The sequence below is a fragment of the Onthophagus taurus genome, chromosome 7 (genome assembly GCF_036711975.1).
Source record: "Onthophagus taurus isolate NC chromosome 7, IU_Otau_3.0, whole genome shotgun sequence".
Classification (NCBI taxonomy): Eukaryota; Metazoa; Arthropoda; class Insecta; order Coleoptera; family Scarabaeidae; genus Onthophagus; species Onthophagus taurus.
Genome location: NC_091972.1, coordinates 19,672,681 through 19,693,886, shown reverse-complemented (window position 1 = coordinate 19,693,886; position 21,206 = coordinate 19,672,681). Strand labels below are relative to the sequence as shown.

Below are 21,206 nucleotides of genomic sequence, written 5' to 3'. Positions count from 1 at the left end.
ATACATTGTATTTACTATTTTGTGCAATGTACTTTATTGATAAATATTTTTTGATGTAGATGCTTAACATTTCATTTCATCAACAAGTCTTGTAAAATTAGGTTTGTAATCACTGATGCACAATCTAATAGATGCTATTGAGTGGTCATCAGCTAGAGAACTCCTGAGTTGCGATTTTTTTTTATTTGAGAAAATGTTGCTTCACATAGATAAGTGTGAAGAAATTATATCAGAATTATATCTGACTGTACAATTGAAAAGTATGACCTAGATTTGATGAAATATTCTCGTTATCGAATTCTTCAAAAGGAAATGAAATAAATTCAAAAACCTGTTGAAGATTATTGAGATTTGCAAATTGTCTCTCAAATTTTTGATTAAAATTTTTAAGTTCAGAACAAAACAATCCAATATTACATTGTGACATGACCAATGTATTATCCGTTGGGATAATAAAATTTATTATTATTACCTTGTGAAGGTAGCTAGAGTTCATGATATAGCTTAAAATGGTATATAGCTTTAACTTTGTGAAAATCAGTAGATTCAAGAATGTGCATCACGGATAGTATACTAAATATGACTGGTTTAGTAATTTCTTTATAACGCCCCACTTATTTCCTGTTGCAAGACGTTTTCTCGGATTCCATTACTTCGTCCTCAATAGTTCTCTTCGACGTCCTTCTTGGGCGCCCTCGTCTTCGTGTTGCTTGCTCCAAGAAGCTTCCTCGGCGTGTGGCCAATCGAACGCCATTTCCTCTCCTTGATTTGATCACTACCACAAGTCTTCATTGGATATTACCTCCGACCCTCACGTTTATAATGCGTCACAGGCATTGATTAATAAATACTTTTGTTCGATAATTTGTTCGATATCCACTTAGTGTCCTTCCATGTTTCACACCCATACAAAAGTACTAACTTTACGTTGCTGTTGAACAAGCGAAGTTGTGTTCTTTTTGAAATGTTCTTGTTACGCCAGATATGGTACAATTGCACAAAGGCCCCATTTGTTCTCTGTATCTTTCTCTGCCCCTCAACGTAGATGTTTATGATTTTACGTAGACGTTTCTGCTATATGAAAAAATAACTTTCAAACTCAGTTTAGAATCATCTATAAAAAGATACTATTCTTCCAGATGGTGTCTTAATTAAATCGTCAACATTATTGCAAAATGGAAGACTTTCTTCAGTTGCAATAGTTCTATTAGGCGATCTCTATATACATAAACGCGTATCCGGAGCTAACAACTTGCAATCTTGACCTTAATATTTCTGCCTGAGTTTTTGATAAATTGCGATCTCGAATTAGGTTATTTAATTCCAATTAATTCAGGTGGCAAATATTCTTCATGTGTGTTCTATAACTCTGAAATTATGTTACTGGCAACGCTTCCGAATAAGAAATTGGACGAGTGGCAGAAGGTAAGTTAGGCTAAGTAATTTTATCCTTATTTTGCTCGAAAAGAAGGTCTTTGTATAGCAAAAGTACCACTTTATAGAATAGTCCTTTTGTTTTCGCCATATCATAGCCCTAGCAAATGCCATATCACCACTCTTCCCTTTTAACCAGCTCCTCTAAGCAACAACACATCATGCACAGCAATTGGGAGGGGACCACAACATGCCTTGATTTGTCATTTTTAATTTCTGTTCTGTTTCGGTCTTACCGGTGGTAGAGGAAGAAATAGTGCGCCATACATTATGGTTTATTAAAGAACAGAGACAAATACTCTTAATAACCTCCTCATTCTAGAACACTTTGATATAAACAGCATTATAAAGGCATTGTGAGATAAATTTCTGTCAAAAATTATGCCATTTTGCATTCGAATTTTAAACATTAATAATTTGTTATTAATTAATTTTTTTTTCTTTCAGCTCCTTGCGTAGTTTATGGAGCTCCACCAATAGCAAATTCTGAAGGAATGTTTCCTCCAAATCCGGCACCTTTATATGTTGCCCAAGGTCCTCCTCCAATCCCTCCCCAACCCATGTACCCCCCAAATATCGTTTATGGAAATACCATGTATCCTCCAACGGGTTACTCCCAACCTATGTATCCGCAATGTGCTCCTCCAACACCGTCAATGCAACATCAAATAAGCGGTCCCGTTTATTGCCAACCGGATCAGATGAATATGTTGTCGCAAAACTTTAGCCAATTGATGGTAACAGCGCCATCTTCGAATCCTTTGCCGAGACATTGTCCTAGGTTTAATCAGCCACATAAAAAAACGAATAACTCGATTTCTAGCCCTAGCGATAGCGCTTCCCCAGCTACTGTAGTTTCTTCAACTTACGCCCAAGTTACTGGAAATGCTGGATTGAGAACTCCCACAAATACTCCACCGGTTTTTAACTACTCCGTACCACCACCAATGATGAGACCTGTAAGAAAAAAATTTCCATTTCGTTGTTTTCTTTTTAAAAGAGTTTATTTTTTTAAAGGTGAGTGGAAATATCCGAGCCAGTCCTGCTTCGAATCAAGTTTCAACAAGATCTTCAACCCCAGGAGACATTAATAGTGATAGGGGAAGGTATAATTTACCTTCAACTCCAGTTTTACCATTTCCATCACCTGTTGGATCGCATATGCAACCCTCTCTGGGTAAGTTATTAAATAAAAATGGAAATTATGATTTATTCTGAATAAAAAATGTGTGATGATTTATATCGTTTTGTTAAAAAAAAATTATTGTGATATTTTAGCTGGTGGAAGAGGTCAAAACGTGCGACCACCACGACAACAAAATTATCAAGGAGATTATACTATACCAAGAGGTCGTCATAATAATCGTCGTCAAAGGTTTGTTTCTTAACCAAAAGAATATGTAAAACAGTAAAACCTCGATATAACGCACCTCAGATATAATTAACAAAATATTTTTACGCCATACTATTAATATTATCTATTCGTGTATTCGAGTCGTGTTGGACTTGATATTACATGAAGTATGCGGAAATTCCTAAGGATTTTCTCGCCACCTTGAAGGTCGCGTATCTTCACACCCTGGTTCATTGGGATTGACGATGTCGGTGTAACGTTGTGCTCTGGATTCACGATGATTCATGTTGCGTTTATGACATTACTTCCCTAAAGAATTTTTTACATTAATTTACCTTAATTATTGAAAGTAAACCTAATGATCGCATTATAATTTGTGGCGATAAGGAAGACCCACTGTAAATGGAAACATTTTGGTAACCGACTTGACTACCTCACTTTTTTCATTCTAAGGAGCCGTCCAAAGTATCTCATCCATCATAATTATATGGATTATGTTAGAAGAGTTGAAAGCAATATTTAATCTTACCCTAACATATTTTGGGCTTTTGCTAAGTCAAAAATGTATGCGGATGTCATTCCTTTTCTCATGGAGTTAAATTGTTGTCTGTGACGGTGTCGGAGTATGTTCATTATTCGCAGGTTTATTTTCTTCGGTTTGTTGATCCTTCTCCAATCCAGGAGAAAAATAATATACAGTGTGTCCCTAGATAGGTGAAACGACTCTTATAAAATGTAATTTTTTTTCGATATTAATTGTCATCTTTTGGGGTTCAGCCCTGCTTAGTTAAAGACTAATTTTAAACATATTTTCAAGTTTTAAAAGTTTATGTGAGTGTTGACACTGAAGGGAATACTTCTTGTGTGTCAGGTAAAGTACCTTTTCTGTGTACAGTATGGTAAAATGTTACTAAGAAATTTTATTCAGAATAAAAAGTTATGGCCATATGCAAATTTTCGGAATCATCGGCCTACTTTATAAGATTAGATACTTTATTAAGATTTTTTGTTTTGAGATTCAGATTGTTTGGGAGAAATAAACAAACCGTTCTTAAAATGTTTACAAAAAATTAATTGTGTGTTCGCTCACAAAAGAAAACAGTTAATCATAATTAACAGTTAATCAGTTTCATCATAATTTTTCTTTAGAGTGAATACTTCCTGCTGTAAGAAATCTTTTGATTAAACGCCAACAAGTACTTCTTTTAATTCCAGTATTTGAAAATTTTCCGCTAAATAAAGCAATAGCCATATTTATCGGTTTTTCCCCGGTTTCATAACATTGAATCACGTAAACTTTTTCCTCTAATGTTAACATTGTATTTAAAAAACACTTTAAGTTTACTAATTTACAGTTTGGCAGATTAACATTGATAGGAAACTTTGATTATATATAATATGGATTGAGCCAACGAGAGAGATAGCTTGCGCAAGGTGATCGAACCGAGATAGACATAGAACCGTACTGCCATATAATGGGTGTACTGATAGAAGTGAGATAGATATAGAGGCGTACTGACATATAATATATCTATCTTTGTTACTGCGTCTATTCACCTTGAGCAACATTTTTGTTAGTAGATATATTCAGTTAGCTCAATCCATATTATATATAATCAAAGATAGGAAAGCAATTTTGTTTTTCCATGGCAGTCTTTGTTAGAAATAAAATTGTTTGATATGGATTTTTATCAAAGTAGGCCGATCATTCTGAAAATTTGCATATGGCCATAGTTTTTCATTCTGAACAAAACTTCTTAGTAACACTTTCACGTACTGTAAACAGAAAAGGTACTTTACCTGCCACAAAAAAAGATTTTCTTTCACTGTCAAGACACACTCGTTTTTTTAAAATTGAAAATATGTTCAAAATTAGTCTTTCATCAAGCAGGGCTAAACCCCAAAAAATTACAATTAATATCGAACAAATTTTACCTTTTATAAGAGTCGTTTCACCTATCCGGGGACACACTGTATATGTATACATAAATGAATTAATTAATAGTGTATGTTGACAAAAAGTCAGTTTATCGCCAAAGGCGATGTCTTCCAAAAGGCCCAACCAGCAATGTATGTAAAAAAAATCAATATGACTTTATTAAGCAAAAAGAAGAAAAAGAGCAAAGAGGAAAAAAAAGAGAAACACAACAAGTACAGTTGATAGAGAGGAGGAGAAAAGAAAAGAGAAAAGGAAAAGAGAAGAGAAGCAGATGACATTAAGAGTTAGATGCAGATACTTGTAGTGATAATAGATAGTCCCTTAAGCTGACCTTAAACGTTAGGAAACTACGAGTGTTGCGTATTTCCATAGGTAAACTATTCCAAAGCTTTATAGCCTGAAAGATCCATGATATCTCTGTGTGCGATGAACGGGAAATATGAGTAACCTATCAGACTGTGCTCTAGTAGGCAGACCATGAGATGACATGAATTGAAACTTCATGTACAAGTATACTGGGGTCTGAGAAGAAAATATCTTAGTATACGGAAGGATCTGCGCTTTTCTTCTTCTTCTTCTTCTTAAAACCAGGGGTATCCCCTTGGTGTCTGGGCTTATATAGCCCTTTTACCACCAGTCACAATTTTTTTTGTTGTTGTATCAGTTTATCTTCAAATTAGGTAGCCCTGTGGGGAGATAAAGTTCCGAACATCAAAGACAACTTAAATAAACAGAACTACCGGAAGGGGGGAATGATCCTTGCTTACTACCTTAACCCACCAAACCACTTTTACTTGCTTAAGCACCTACATGCCTATAGCCCACTGAACGGCGTCAGATGTACATCCCCGGGTCAACCCCTCAAAAGGATGAACATCCACCGAACAGTCATACATGCATTAAAATAAAATCAAACAAAAATTCCTATCTTGCACAAAAAATAAAAAAGCATTCTCAAAACTCTAGCGTTATTGGTTGCCAAAAGCAAATTAACATTATATGGAGGAAAAATGCCCTCCCTTCTCAGCTTAACAAACATTCTACTTCTATCTAACTCATATATTTCACATGCCAAAATAATGTGGTTAAGATCACAAAATTCTCCACAATTACAGTTTGGAGAATCTGCCATGCCAATCCTGTACAGATGTGCAGGAAACATGCCATGTCCCACTCTCATGCGATTAATTGTAGATATCATGTGTTTAGATTCTGACCGTAATATCTTATACCATGCCCCTTCTCTGACATCCCTCTTAATCAACCACAAGGCCCTGCCCCTGAATCTGCTACTATCATCCCAATCCCGCTGCCATAAATCCAATACATCAGTTCGTAGACAATGTCACCAACGTCCTTGCGTATCTGATACCATGGACCAGTGTCACCCGCTGCCAGACCATCCGCCTTCTCATTCCCAACAATTCCCACATGGCCAGGAATCCAAGCCAATTCAATCTTCAGTTCTTCTACAGTACACTGCCAGCTAAGTTCTTTAACTTTGTTCACCAGATAATGTACCTTCGTCTTTCTTCCCATGGCCACCTTCAATGCACGGATCACACTCAACGAATCCGTGAATATCACCACTGGTGACACCCTGTTTGTCTTTACATAGTCCATTGCCCACCATACAGCAAACAATTCTGCTACAAATATGTTAGTATGATCCGATAGTTTTCCGGAATGGGACCTGCGCTTTTCGACAGTCAACATTCGAAGGTGATCACGATATTGCGTCACATGGTCATATTTACCCAGGTCAAAAATAAAGCGTAGGCAATTGTTCTGCAATCTTTCCAATTTGTTTCGGAAGGCAATTGCTAGGTCGGGATACACCGCATCAGCATAATCTATGTGGGGCAGTATTTATGAGTAACAAAGATTACGACGGACAGTAAACAACCAAGTTTACTCAAGGAATGAAAACAAAAATAGACCTTCCTATAGACAGACTGAATTTGACACCACCAAGACAGTCTTGGCAATATTCAAACTTAGGCCAAAACATTTAGACCAGTGAAATATCCTGGACAGACCGTCATTAAGCCGCGACATGGATACTGGGAGCTCATTTACAGTTGTTGACGTATAGATTTGAAGATCATCCGCATATAAGTGATAGTTGCATGAAATAAATTTGGTAATACTGTTTATAACAATTTAAAAGAGAATACAGTTCCCTGAGGCACACAACTATGACTTTGAAACTCGGAAGAAGAAGATGCAGTGTCACGCACGCAAAAGGAACGTTGAGAAAGGTATGACCTAAACCAAGTAACGCACTCAGGGGCAAAGCCCATAGCAGACAGAGACGACACCAGTTTCAAAGTCCAGCAAAACTAACAAGGTTATTCGTCGATCGTCACAGTTACGCTTAATAGCATCAATAACCTTGATGAATGCCGATGTGGTACTGTGGCCTGGTCGGAAACCAGATTGATAGTCTGTAATTAGTTTATGCTCATGAAGGTAATCCTGCACTTGATTGTACATCAACCGTTCAAGTGCCTTAAATAATACGGAAAGGATCGATATTGGCCGAAAATCACTTATGCGAGTAGGGCACTTAATCTTAGGAATGGGAACAACGCAGGCCTGTTTCCAAATTGCAGGAAAGGTTGAAGACTCTATAGAGAAATTAAAGATATGAAGCAATGGTGGAGTAATTATGTCCAAGATGGGAAGGAGTTGCCTAACACTAACATTGTCAGCGTGAGCGTCCCGAACGTGAGACTCATCTAACAAGGTGAAGGAAAACCGAGAATTGACGAGAGCAGAACCACTGATAGTGAGCAATGTTGATTTCTTGATTGATTCGTCGAGAGTAATGGGCGAATTAGCAAAATATGCACCTAAAGAATTACAATTAAAGCTATGGGAGGAAGGAGTTTCAGTTACGCCAAGAGAACGCATGGTCTTCCAAAACGTTTTTGGTGTTGTGTAAGATAACTTCTGATAAATGTAACTTTTTTTGGCATTTCTGCATCGGTGGTTACAGAGGTTCCGTAGAACGCGGTAGTTTTCTCTATTAATATTGGAAGCGTTTCGGCGAAGACGGACCTTAGCCACGTTGCGCTTACGCATAAGATCTTTGATCTCGTTATTGAGTCACGGAGAAGGCAAACGCTTTGTTTTACGAAATTTTGAGGGTGCATGACGATCGTATAAGTTCTTCAATTCTATATTAAAAAAATCGATACATCAGATACCAAGATTTCGTAATTGATTTGGGCGTAGTTACGAGTAGATATGGTGCGACTTGAGTACCATTGACGTCCGACCTGAATCGCGCAGTAAATCAGGTCGTGATTAGAAAATTGCGGAGCTGGTAATTGATCATAAGAAAGTATCCTGCCTGGGCAAGATGTCACAATAAGGTCCAAAAGGGAATCCGACGCTGGTGATAAGTAGGTGGAGTAGACAGAATCAATAGATTTAGGGAGGAGGTAATAAAGTGAAGTCTTTCGCAGCGCTATCGTAATTACAGGTGTGTCTCTCAAGTACATCCTCCAACTGATCGAAGTAATTTATATTTGGTGGACAGTAAAACGTGCTCAAAAGCATGCGACAACCATTGATCTTAATTTCAATTAGCAAGTATTCAGCATTTTGCAGTGAGCCATCGGATCGTGCAATAATATTAGTATTGAAATGGTCACGAATATATAAGGCCATACCCCACCCTGCGAATCCACTCGATCGTTTCTAATAAGATGATAATTTGGAAAGGAAAATAAAGCTGCGGGAAGAGTGGGCCGAAGCCACGTTTCGCTAATCATGATTATATCAAAGATACGTGATTGAAATGTAACAACAAAGTCATCGAAATGAGCATTGAGACTTAGCGCATTGATGTGGCATATCGTTGGAGTTGCGCCCGTATAGGAAGTTGAGAGATCGTCGCCCGCCTCGGCATCCTGGAAAGAGTCTCTGAAATTCAGGTGTTACCTGATGTATTGTAGGAAAAAGATGTAGAGGAAAAGGAACCGGAGGAACAGTTAGTATCCATGAAAAGAGGAAAGAGAAAGATGAATACAAAAGAAAGAAAAGGAGAAGAAGCAGCTAAAATAGCAACCGTTAGGCACAAAAAAAAAACAATAACCAACGAAACAATTGCAAGCTGAGTTCTTTTAGGTATTGGACACTGCAGATAATAATCAAGTTTTACCCCAATAGGACTTTTTTTATTGAATACAGATATATAAAATCTCTTGTTGCAGTTTCGTCCAGTTTTGTTGTCTTCGCTTGTAATTCATCATCACATTCATTACTAACAGAACTGTCGCTGTTATCACTTTCGATTATTAATTATCTCTTGTTAATGCAACAAGCCGTTTTGAAAAATCACTTTTAGTTCTTGAGAAATAAATTTTTGAAATAATCGACAATTTTTTCGAATTTTGCTATTTTCGCCGATTAAGTTTTAAAAATTCGTATAAAATCCAGTTCTTGGAATATGAGTATGAAAAATTTTCAAAATGTTAATAAAAGTGTCTTCTTTCCAATGAACCAACCCGTTTTGAAAAATAACTTTTAGTTTTTGAGAAAACGATATTTGAAGTTTTGATAAAATTTTCAATTTTGCAATTTTCATCAATAACTTTCAAAATTCGCTATAAAATTCATTTCTTGAAGGATCCTTGTGGAAATATCACCAATTATTGATTAAAGTATCCTCTTTTTAATGCAACAAGCCGTTTTGCAAAATCACTTTTAGTTCTTGAGAAATAAATTTTTCAAATAATCGACAATTTTTTCGAATTTTGCAATTTTCGCCGATTAAGTTTTAAAAATTCGTATAAAATCCAGTTCTTGGAATATGAGTATGAAAATTCCCCAAAGTGTTAATAAAAGTGTCTTCTTTCCAATGAATCAACCCGTTTTGAAAAATAGCTTTTAGTTTTTGAGAAAAAAATATTTGAAGTTTTGATAAAATTTTCGATGTTGCAATTTTCACCGATAATTTTCAAAATTCGCTATAAAATTAATTTCTTCAACGATCCTTGTGGAAATATCACCAGTTATTAATTAAAATATCCTCTTTTTAATGTAACAAGCCGTTTTGAAAAATCCCTTTTAGTTTTTGAAAAATAAATTTTTGAAATGTACCACAATTTTTTCGAATTTTGCAATTTTCGCCGATTAAGTTTTAATAATTCGTATAAAATCGATTTTTTGGAACATGAGTGTGAAAATTTCCTAAAGTGTTAATAACAGTGTCCTCTTTCCAATGAACAAACACGATTTGAAAAATAACTTTTAGTTTTTGAGAAAGCAATATTTGAAGTTGATAAAATTTTAGAGGTTCCAATTTTCATCGATAATTTTCAAAATTCGCTATAAAATTCATTTCTTGAAGGATCCTTGTGAAAATATCGCCAATTATTAATTAAAGTTGCTTTGTTAGTTAAATCAGCATAAAAAAAGTTCATTTTGTATCTTGGATTCAAATAAGTTGACATATATTAGCTTTCTTATTAATTTCATTTTTATTTAAATATCGCAATAATGTGGCAATAGCGAGTATCACTTCAGAAATGCACCAGAAACCTTTTCGCAAAATCACTACCCGTTCCATCACTAGTCGGATGCAATTTGACAGGATTGAGGTTGAAGAGGCTCTGATCAAGGTTACCGACAGTATCTGATGATGTTCCATCAATTTTAATCTAAGAATGTTCACACTCTCTGTCCCTTCCTTTAACCATTTTATTTAATGCCTTATTGATATTGGGTGTTTTTCCTTCATTCTACAAGCGGGCTGACCCATTTTTGGGACCATTCAATTGCCTCTCCATATCTATTTTGCCAAAAAAGTGGTCCAAGCACGTCTATTTTTTGCTCTTAAGTCTAAAATCAATCGCTTATTACTGAAACAACTTAAGTCACTTTTTATAACTTTTCAGGAAACCAAAATAACATTTCATATGAAAACTGTTACTTTTTAAAAAACTTTAATACTTTACAAACCTAGGTTTGTACTTTAAGTAATATACAAGCAAAATAACGATCGTCCATTTGTTTTAATAAACTCAAAATTCTTTGTCAAAAAAATGGACTTAAGTTGTTTTTCAAATAAATAAGTACATTTATGAATTCAAAATTTTATTTCACACGAAAGAACAAAAGTTTGCATTAACATAACACATAGTTATTTAGTTTTGGTCCTTCACCTTGGTATTTTCAAGAATGTCTTCGTAAAATTGTTTATAATCGTCTTATACCCATTGAAGCACTGTTTTGATATTTTTAAGTTTTGTTTCTAAGATTGGTAAGTGATAATTGTAAGCTTTTTGTTTTGGCAATTGTATCTGGATATTCTTCGCTCTTTTGGGATGAGTCAGCTTAATTGTGTTCCAAATGAATCAATTAATATATTCACTGACCTTGATGAACAAAGTTGTGAAATGTTGACACTGAAAATGGAATTCTTTCATTTCTAGAATGTTTTTCAGTTTCATCAGAAGCACATGAAGCCTTGTAGTATTTTGGCCACCAGTTTTTATAATCTATAATATCTATCTTTCGTTGCAACTTCTTTTACAGTAAAAGCGTTTTTAACACTAGAAATTATAATAAGTTCAGTGAATATATGGACATCATAAACTCGGTCAAGTTTTCGTAAGTTTCTCTTAATCACTCCAAAATCTTTGTCACAGGGCAAAAAAGAATGTCCTCGCAAGTTTTCAATTTCAGTTAAGGCCATGCATGATTTTATTATACAGTGATTCTTGTTGTGCTCTGGACAATTATCAGAAAACAATCAGATGTCTTTTACATCAAAAGAAACATACTTTTCTATATATACTCCATTATGAATGTAGTGGCTTCATTAGCACCTTTTGTAACTACACCTGGTAAATATAAAAAAAGGATTTGTTTGTCTTTAAGTCGTTCTGCAGTCGTTTTTAAATCATTGTAGACCTTCTTCTCTCGTCTTTCATGAATAACCTTTTCAGCAACAACGGCTCTTTTTGCATTATCTCCTCTATAGTTCTCCGACTTTGTGTGTATTAAAATTATTCATATAACGGACTTTTGGTTATAACGAACACTTCTTTCTTAGTATTAATTCGTTATATCGAGGTTTTGCTGTATTAATTTAAAAAAAAAATACGATCAGAATTAAACTTTCATAAAGAAATTGTTTAAAATCCATAAAGATGTAATACTGAAACATAATAATCTAAAACAATTAAGACAGTGTTAATTAATTATGTTGTGTTGTTTTAGAAGGCCGCTTGCGTCTCCCTAACTTGGATAAACAATTTAGGACACCGATTATTTAAAATTACAAAGGAAATAATAATTTCTCAATTATTTTTTAGAATATGTTTTATTTATTATTGATGGATCTGTTTAAATTTAAAATAAGATTATAACGGGTGTTTAATACTTAAAAGAAAATAAATAAAAATTAATAAAAACGAAAAAGGATCGTTACCAAATAATCCACAACACTGATGAATATTTTGAAATGTACTCGTTTTTGTTACATTTTGTAGTGATGGAAAAAGTAGTTTATTTTTTTTGTGTTTCCTTTTTATGATTTTTAAGTTTTTTTTATTAGTCATTTCTAAAAATGTGATTATTCTACTAATAATGTGAATTATTTATAAAAAAAAATGAAAAAGTATTAAAAAAAGATTTTTTTTTTCAATTATTTTTTTTCTTAATTTGAGATATATGTATATGGTATATATAGTCTATGAAGATATATTTTTTTGTAAAAGATCGACTGCAGGTACATACACTGTTAATTAATTGCGTTTATAACTTGTAAGTGAAAGAGGAAAAGAACATTTCAAAACCTGGTAGAATTTTTTTGCTCAACATGAAACCATAAAATGATCTTTTAATAGATCTAAAAACATCTTAATTAAAAAAAAATCGCAACACAAATTCGCACAAAATTTTTAATAAATTAATATGACAATTAACTTATTATACAACAAAGTTATTAATCGAACAATACATGTGTTAATTTTCCCAATTAAAAAAAATCTAATCATTCCAATAACAATATTTGAAAATACAACAATAATTTAATTGTCATATTTTTGAGTTGTCATTGTTGTTGTTATAAGTGTAATAGTTTGAATATTTGAATGTTATAGATGTTGTTTTCCTATCAAAGAAAAAATCGATCTAATTTGAACCATTCTTTGAGAAATCCTATGTTTTGTGTACCTTTGAATAATAGTTCATGTTAAATTAAAAAAAAACAATTTTAATGTTAAAAAAAATTAAGAGACAATCGAAAGTGTGTTTAGAAAAATTTTGTTAGAAACATTTCATTTTAATACAGAGGGATCGAAAATGAATGATTGCAAAAAATTTATTCCAACGCAGTGAATATAATCAGTTTTTGATTAGATGAGAATTCTTAATATTTTAAATAATATAGAGTATCCAGTAAATTTTCGTATTTGTCATCATCATCAATGGCCCGACAACTCTCTGTGGGTCATGGCCTGTTTCAGCATCTGCCACCATTCCGATCTGTTACAAGTGTCATCCTCTATCTGGTCCAGGTATCTTGTCTTTATACTTATATTCCTCTGTTTTTCTGGTTCTGCATTGTTGCATTTTCCTTTAGGCTTCATTTTTCCATTCAGTTATTGTTTGGAAGTGTTTGCAAACCTTTCTGTTACAGCTTTCTTTAGTTCCTCTCTCCCAAAGGACTTTTCTGCCGTTTCTAATAGAACTCTTCTAAACTATTCCTCAACTCAGTTTAAAGCTTCCTTGTTATATTTTCTTAATAAAGTATGTTTCTGTTTGGTTCTTTAATTTTCTGTATGTTCAGTTTGTCAAGTTTTCAGCTTCTTTTTTTTTTTGACATTCGAGATTCTGGCTCTTATTATACTTTACAGAAATGATTGGTGTCTCGCATCACATTAAAGGATGCTGCTAAATTTATCAATCTATCCCGTTATCCTTAGACTCTTCGTGCAGACTATATTTACCAATTGTTTCTTGAAATTGAGACTCTTTTCTAATTTGGTTATTAAGATCATCTTGTCGTTGTTCCCAGAACATTTTCTGTAGGCCGTTTTGAGCTCTTCGTAGAACATATCTTTAATGTCTACTTATTTTCCTCAGTTGAGACGTAGACACATAGGATGCTATAGTTGAAGAATTTTTCTCTTAGACTTAATGTGCAGAATGTTGAATGATTCTATCCAAGAATGCTTAGTCTAACGATTTATATCTGTCTAAAGAGGTTCTAGGTATATCGCACCTGCGCCATAAGTGATTACGACATGGATCTGACATTCCATGTCGTAATTCTCAACTCATTTTCTTTTTCTTGCGCAATCATCTTCTTTTGATCAGGCTGGTTTCCCAGGCTTTTTGAACATTCATACCCAATTGCTTTTTTTTTTTCGGGGAGAGGTAGTTAGCCTCTCGCCCAACTCCCTTTTCCAAGGACCATTCCCTCGATTTCGTTCGTCCTGACCCTGCTTTCCATAAGGATTGGCTACCACATCTCTAGCAGGGTTGCTCATGTTTCCAGGGTTCACCGCCTCTTGAGGCTTATGGAGGTGCGATTGTCATGCGGCTTGCATACATCACCCATGAATTGCTTTAGTTGTTATAAGATTATCTCTGCCAATGTTCATTCTTCTAACATATTTCAATCCCAAATTGAAAGTTTTGAAACCAGTCATTTTAAATTCCTCAGTAATAGTTTTTCATCTTTATTTCCATGGATTCTGGATTCGCGGATTGTATTTATTTCCTTCTGTTGGTCAGCATTAGGGTCCTCCCAGCCATATTACCTTGGAGGCAAAGGCTAGAATTTGTCCTGGTTCATGCGAATTTGGATATCTCCAAAAATGAATAACCTTAATGTTTGGAAGGCCTCGCAGTCGCATAGAATGTGTTCCACCGATTCCTCCACCCCACCGCATCCTCTGCAGATGTCGGTGTCACTTATTCTCATGTTCAGTAAGTGCTTCTGTAGATACCAGCGTCCAGTGATTAGACTTATGACCAAACGTAGGTTCTTCCTGAACAGCCTCATAAATAAATCTGTTCGTTTAGGGTCAGGATACATCAGAGCCTCGTTGGCTTGGCGACATCCTGGTGTCCTGTCCCAGTAAGTTAGAAACTTCTTACGTTTTTCCTCTTTTTAAAGTTCTTCTCGCGATCCCGTAGGTTCGCCTGCAGCTTGCTTTGCCAGTTTGTCCACCATGTCATGAAGCTTATTTCCCGAATTACCCTTTGTCCAGCAGGTCGTAATCTCATTGTTAGCGGCTGCCTCACAAAGATTGTTATGGCAGTCTCTCAACGAGGCTGAACAGGGATACCGCCCGAGCGAGAGGAGGGCTTGTCTGCAATCAGAATATATTATAATTTTTTTTGTAAGTTTCTTGGAAATTTCCTCAGCCGCCAGAGAAGTGGCCACCAGCTCCGCTTAGAGCACGATAGGCCAAATTTCCAGCGGTTTAGAAACTTTTATTGTTGGTTCGACGGAATAAACCGAAGCACCAGAGCCAATTTCCCTACGAGATCTGTCCACCCATAATTGGAGGACAGTTTCGTCCGGCATGGATTGTTCTCCTACCATTCTGCCACTCAAGAACGACTATTTGCTACATGCCTCCTCCCATAGCTGGCTAGTCGATTTTCCACATTTATAAAGCCACTTATCGTTAGCTGCTCGCAACCGGATGTTCCATGGTGAACTGTGTGTCCACGTCTGAAGCCCACTATTCGACAATTATCTTTTCGGCAAAATGTTGAAAACGTTGGTTAATGATGTTGTATGCAGTGCATAGAAGAGTACTTGTATCCTTTTTGTAGATTGGATAGATTTTGCTCTTCTTTCAGTCGCTAGGTATTCTCAATTCAGTTGTTCACTAACTCCTTTGTACAGATCCGAGGATTTTCGTCTATTCTTGGAGCTTTGTTGTTTTTCAGTGAAATGATAGCAATTTCAATTTCGTTCATGGATGGTTTTTCTATCTCTATTTCTGGAGCTACTATTTGGTCTTGATCTATTTCTTCGTTTCTTTCTCCATCTTGGCATGCATCTAGAAGTGTTTGGAAATTGTGTTTCCAAGTATTCTTTATGCCCTCTTTATTTTTCTCTTCCTGTTCCTTCTTACCATGTACTTTCTACTTCGTTTCTGTATTCTATTTGCAGAAGCTGTCAAACCAGTTAGCTGTACTTGCAGTTGCTGCTTATTCCACTATTCCTCAATTGACCTAGTATCAGTAGTTATCAGTTTCTGTGTGATTTTTTTTCAAAACTTTTCCACGTTTGTAAGATTGTTAAAGTTTATTCGTTTAGAATTTTCATGTCTAGTATTGTTTGTGGTATGAGCCGCAACGTGCTCCTCTACGTATTTTAACATCTAAGATGTTAGTAGCTGTTCTTTTATCTATTAAGACGTGATCTATTTGATTTTCTGACGTGAGATTCACGTCATCATTCACGTAACTTCGAATTATATAATGCATTCAACGACATGGACGTGGTTGGGTGGGTCATGTGATAAGAATGGAGGAAGATGAACCCACAAGAATGGCAGTATTGAATAAACCGGTCGGAATCAGAAGAAGATACTAATGGGAATAAAAGCATGTCGAAGAAGGGCGAGAGAGGGGGAAGACTGGAAGGATATTCTGAGGCAGGCCAGAGCTGTAGAGCTACAGAAGAAGAAGCTCTTTAATATGATTGCTTAGGTTTCCAGACTTCCAGCGTTCTTGGGGCTTCGTGGAGGTGACAATCAGAATATTACGAAGATTTCTTCTTCACTTCTTTATTTATCAATATTTCATTACTTTCGTCGTCATCAATAACATTTGACACATACACTGTGTTAATTAATTATCGTACCCGACGTCATCGTTGCAAGTATGCAACCAAATAAGCAAATCGCGTATTGCAATACCAATATTGTGATATTAGTTGCATACTTGTAATGATGACGTCGGGTACGATAATTAATTAACACACTGTAGATTGCTATAGGTTATTCATCTTCTGGAACATCTTCTGTCATTCCGTTGAGGTTAGGTTGTCCTGTGTAATGAGCAGAGGGGTTTATTGAGTTACTCAGATATCTAAAATATCACTTCGTAAAAATCATCATGTTCAGTTGGCCCCTTATTTCATCAGAATCTATGGTTTGCAAACCGTTGTGAAGCCAAACAGCTGTATAAATCACGCAGTGCTGCTAACAATCAACAAATAAATGACAAGGGAGCTGTTTTCTGCGAAGCAATATAATATGTACATTTCCGAGGATTTTCGTTTATTCTTGGAGCTTTGTCGTTTTTCAGTGAAATGATAGTAATTTCAATTTCGTTCATGGATGGTTTTTTCTATTTCTGGAGCTACTATTTGGTCTTGATCTATTTCTTCGTTTCTTTCTGCATCTTGGAATGCATCTAGATTTGTTTGGAAATTGTGTTTCCAAGTATTCTTTATGCCCTGCATGTTATTCTCTACCTAGCCTTCTTTCCTGCATCCTTTGTTTTTTCAGATAGTCATACTCTTAGTTTTCATTGAAATTCTCTTTTTCTTCCTGCATGTCTTATCTGCTTTTCTTCGTGCACCCTCAAATTCTATTTTTCTCTTCCTGGTCCTTCTATCCATGTACTTTCTATGCAGTTTGTTTCTGTATTCTATTTACAGAAGCTGTCAAACCAGTTAGCTGTACTTGCAGTTGCTGCTTATTCCACTTTTCCTCAATTGACCTAGTATCAATAGTTATCAGTTTCTGTGTCATTTCTTGTTCAAAACTTTTCGACGTTTGTAGGATTGTTAAAGTTTATTCGTTTAGAATTTCGATCCCTAGTATTGTTTATTGAGATTCTGCACCAGAATTTGACTTGGACTAACATGTGGTATAGGCTGCAAGATACTCCTATGCGTATTTTAACATCTAAGATGCTAGTAGCTGTTATTTTATCTATTAAGACGTGATCTATTTGATTTCCTGTACTGTGATTCACGTCATCTTGTGGGTTTTTCGATATGGAAAATCTTTCAGACAGCTGCATCTCTAGCATGGTATAACTTCGAATTATATAATACGTACAACGACATGGACGTGGTTAAATTTATCAAAATCAATCGCTTGAGATGGGTGGGTCATGTGATAAGAATGGAGGAAGATGAACCCACAAGAATGGCAATATTGAATAGACTAATGGGAATAAAAGCATGCCGAAGAAGGGCGAGAGACGGGGAAAACTGGAAGGATATTTTGAGGCAGCCCATGGCCCACCCCGGGCTGTAGAGCTAGAGAAGAAGAAAATCTTTAGCATGGTTGCTTAGGTTTCCAGAGTTCCAGCATTCTTAGGGCTTCGTGGAGGTGACAATCTGAGAATATTACGAAGATTTCTTCTTCACCTCTTTATTTATCAATATTTCATTACTTTCATCGTCATCAATAACATTTGACACATACACTGTGTTAATTAATTATCGTACCCGACGTCATCACTGCAAGCATGCAACCAAATGAGCAAGTCGCGTATTGCAATACCAATGCTGTGATATTGGTTGCATACCTGCAATGATGACGTCTAGTACGATAATTAATTAACACACTGTATATGTATAGTGCAAAACTTAGTGTAAGTTAAAATGTATGGAGACCACCAAAGTTCTTATTTCTCTCTCTGCCTTCTTATTTTGCTGATTCGAGTATGCTACTGTTATTTGATGTCTGACACTTTTGGACTCCAATATTTTTCTCCCCTCTGGGTTTACATATTCCAAATCATCATTTGTTATAATTATACCTCGTTTTAATCTTTTTAGATATAGTTCCACTTTGTATTTTGGCATCATCTTCCTTTTTCAATCCACAATTTTCTATTAATGTTGAGGTTTCTTGCAGAAGAAACATGATTGTGACTTTTTGTCATTTAATTCTTATTTGGTTTATTAATGAATAAAAATTTAAATAAATCTTTGTTACTAAAGAAGATTTTTCAATCAAACATTTTCGATCACAACGTAATTTTTGATGTAATTAGAATCACCAAAAAAAAATCATTTCATATCATTATAATAATAAAAGGTATAATTAGTATGGGAAGACGAATTATTAAATAAATTTAGAAATATTTTAAAATAATAATACCTTTTATTGTTTGGGAAAAAAGACAATTACTTAATTTATTAGTACATTATTTTTAAGTTTTATTAAAATAAACACGCTTTATAAAAAAAATTAAATGAAAACCTTCCTTTTAATAAAAAGAAACATTTTGCTGTTGCGAAATAAAAACAATATATTGTTGAAAAAAATCCATCCAGCGTTTTTCAAAAAGGAATAAAATCTTTATACAATTTCTAAATTTTGTCAAAACTCTATTTCAATATGAATTAAAAACAGGGCCGTATTCAGTTTTATTTTTTTAACTAAATTAAGATACGAAAGAAAGGCTCTCTTTTTATTTAGATTTTCACGTAAAATAAAAATGTACTTTTAAAAAAAAGTTAACCCTGATGAATACAACTTGTACTTAAAAAACTTAAATACTTGATTCAAGTACTTATAATTTTAAGTACTTACTCAATATAGAACAGTACAATTTTAGAACCATAAATAAGAGATAAACAAGAAAGAATGTTCATCTTTTTAGAGAGACAATTTCCGGTTTAAATGCTAGTTGACCGAAGTAGCACATAAATATTGTAAGATCGGCGGATCTAAAGAAAAAAATAAACGTTTTCGACTCCCCATTGCCACCCTTCTACCTCTCACGTTCTCTTTCTAACATTTTCTCTCTGTGAATAATAATTTAAATGTGTGAAATTTTATTTTTTCGTTACATTTTTTATTTTTTAAATGATCTATCTGTGCCTAGCTGACGGTTAATTAATAAAAAAATATTAAAGATATTGATGTCTTTTATCTATCTTTTTATCACTAATTAGTTTTGTTAATGAAGAGGTAAGTAACAAAATACTTTAAATAATAAAATTTCATGCAGAGAAGGAATTTACAACTTAGAGCACCTTCCATTCAACATAGAGGTATTAACCTCAAAACAGAGGTCAATACTTAGGGGTAATACTAGACAGTAAATCTGCTGTAATCTCCGAAGGAACTGTGGTCTTAAACCACGAATGGCTCACAGGTCCATTGGTTTGGTGGCCAAAAACAAATCACAAGACTACGCAAGAACAGTTGGTATAAATCCAGCAGGTTTCATGTCTTAATATAACGAGTGCAATGAGATCTTGTCCGGCAGCTGCTCTTGAAGCCCTATTCGGTCTCATACCACCTCATTTGTATATACAAAAGGAAGCAGCTTGGAGTGCCTCATCATTGAAGACATTCTCTTCACTTAACCCGATGCAAGGTAACCTCATAGGACAACTATAAATCCTCAAGGACCCATGTCTAAACCACTTGATTCAACATAAAACGGATCATATACCTGTAGAATATAATTTGGACCAGCAGTATAAGGTCATGATTAGAAGCAGGAAAGAATAGACGAAGGGAGAGCCTCATCTGAAAAGAGGAGCCATGGCCTGGTACACCGATACAAGCATTTTTCAAGCTGAAGTAATTGCCATAACCTTATGCACCGTTTTAAACCTTGAGAAGGGACAGAAAAGAGTATCGATAAACATCTTTTTTTCAGGCCAGGGGTATTACAGTTACCCTATGGGTTCTAGGTCACAATGACATTGTGGTTAGTGAAATGGCGTCTAAGCTGGCCAAAGAAGCAGCGATCACGCCTTTTATTGGCCACTTAAAACATATCATTAACATAACGGAGGCCTCAAAGATAGCCTTGCGCTGGAAAGAACTTCCAGGTCATAGACAGGCGAAGAGTATGATAACTCCGCCGTAAAAGAAAACTAAAGAGGTTTTATGCCTCAGCAAAGGGGACCTAATGTCGCTCTCATTTTTTCTGATCGGCCATACGCCCCTAAAATACCATCGCTTCAACATTGGACAAACTGAGGATCAAATTTGTCGACTTTGCAACGACAACTCAAAAACTGTTGAACCTATTCTGTGTGATTGCGTGCTTAAGATACGAAATTTTCGAAAAGGTTTGGCTGTCACCTACTGCCATAAAGGAATAAGACCTAGGAGCTATACTAAGGTTCATTAAGGACCTAGATTGACCCTAAACCTTTGGAGGGCGTAAGTTACAATAGATTTCATAGGTCGTGGTGTCGAATGCTGCCGCTCTCCTCAGCCAGCAGCAAAAATAATGACAATAAACTCTACACCACAAATTTCTTTATTAAACTAAAAATTAACTAAAAAACAGTTTCCTTATCAGCATTGGAAGATCATCCACCTCATACATAATATCCAACCCTTTATCACTACTGTTACTATCAATTAAAAGAAACAAAAATCTGGAAGAAGTAGAAGCACAAATTTTATTAAATATATTTTGTGATCTATACTTTTTGTTGACTCAACCGAGGAGTTACAATGTCTTGCCAAACTTTGGGAATATATGGTATTGATAATA

At 35.0% G+C, this 21,206-nt stretch overlaps 1 protein-coding gene across 5 annotated transcripts in view; it reads left to right on the top strand.

The window, feature by feature from the left end:
- The window catches only part of LOC111414605 (R3H domain containing protein encore), an 86,951-nt gene extending 67,349 nt beyond the window's left edge, over nucleotides 1-19,602 (top strand). For all 5 annotated transcript variants that reach the window (XM_023045998.2, XM_023046000.2, XM_023045999.2 and 2 more), the window contains 4 exons: nucleotides 1,882-2,393; nucleotides 2,452-2,611; nucleotides 2,713-2,809; nucleotides 11,964-19,602. In XM_023045998.2, coding sequence (XP_022901766.2) covers nucleotides 1,882-2,393; nucleotides 2,452-2,611; nucleotides 2,713-2,809; nucleotides 11,964-11,985 — 791 coding nt within the window. In that variant the 3' untranslated portion in view covers nucleotides 11,986-19,602. The remainder of the gene's footprint in view (nucleotides 1-1,881; nucleotides 2,394-2,451; nucleotides 2,612-2,712; nucleotides 2,810-11,963) is intronic.
- Nucleotides 19,603-21,206: the final 1,604 nt, after the last annotated feature.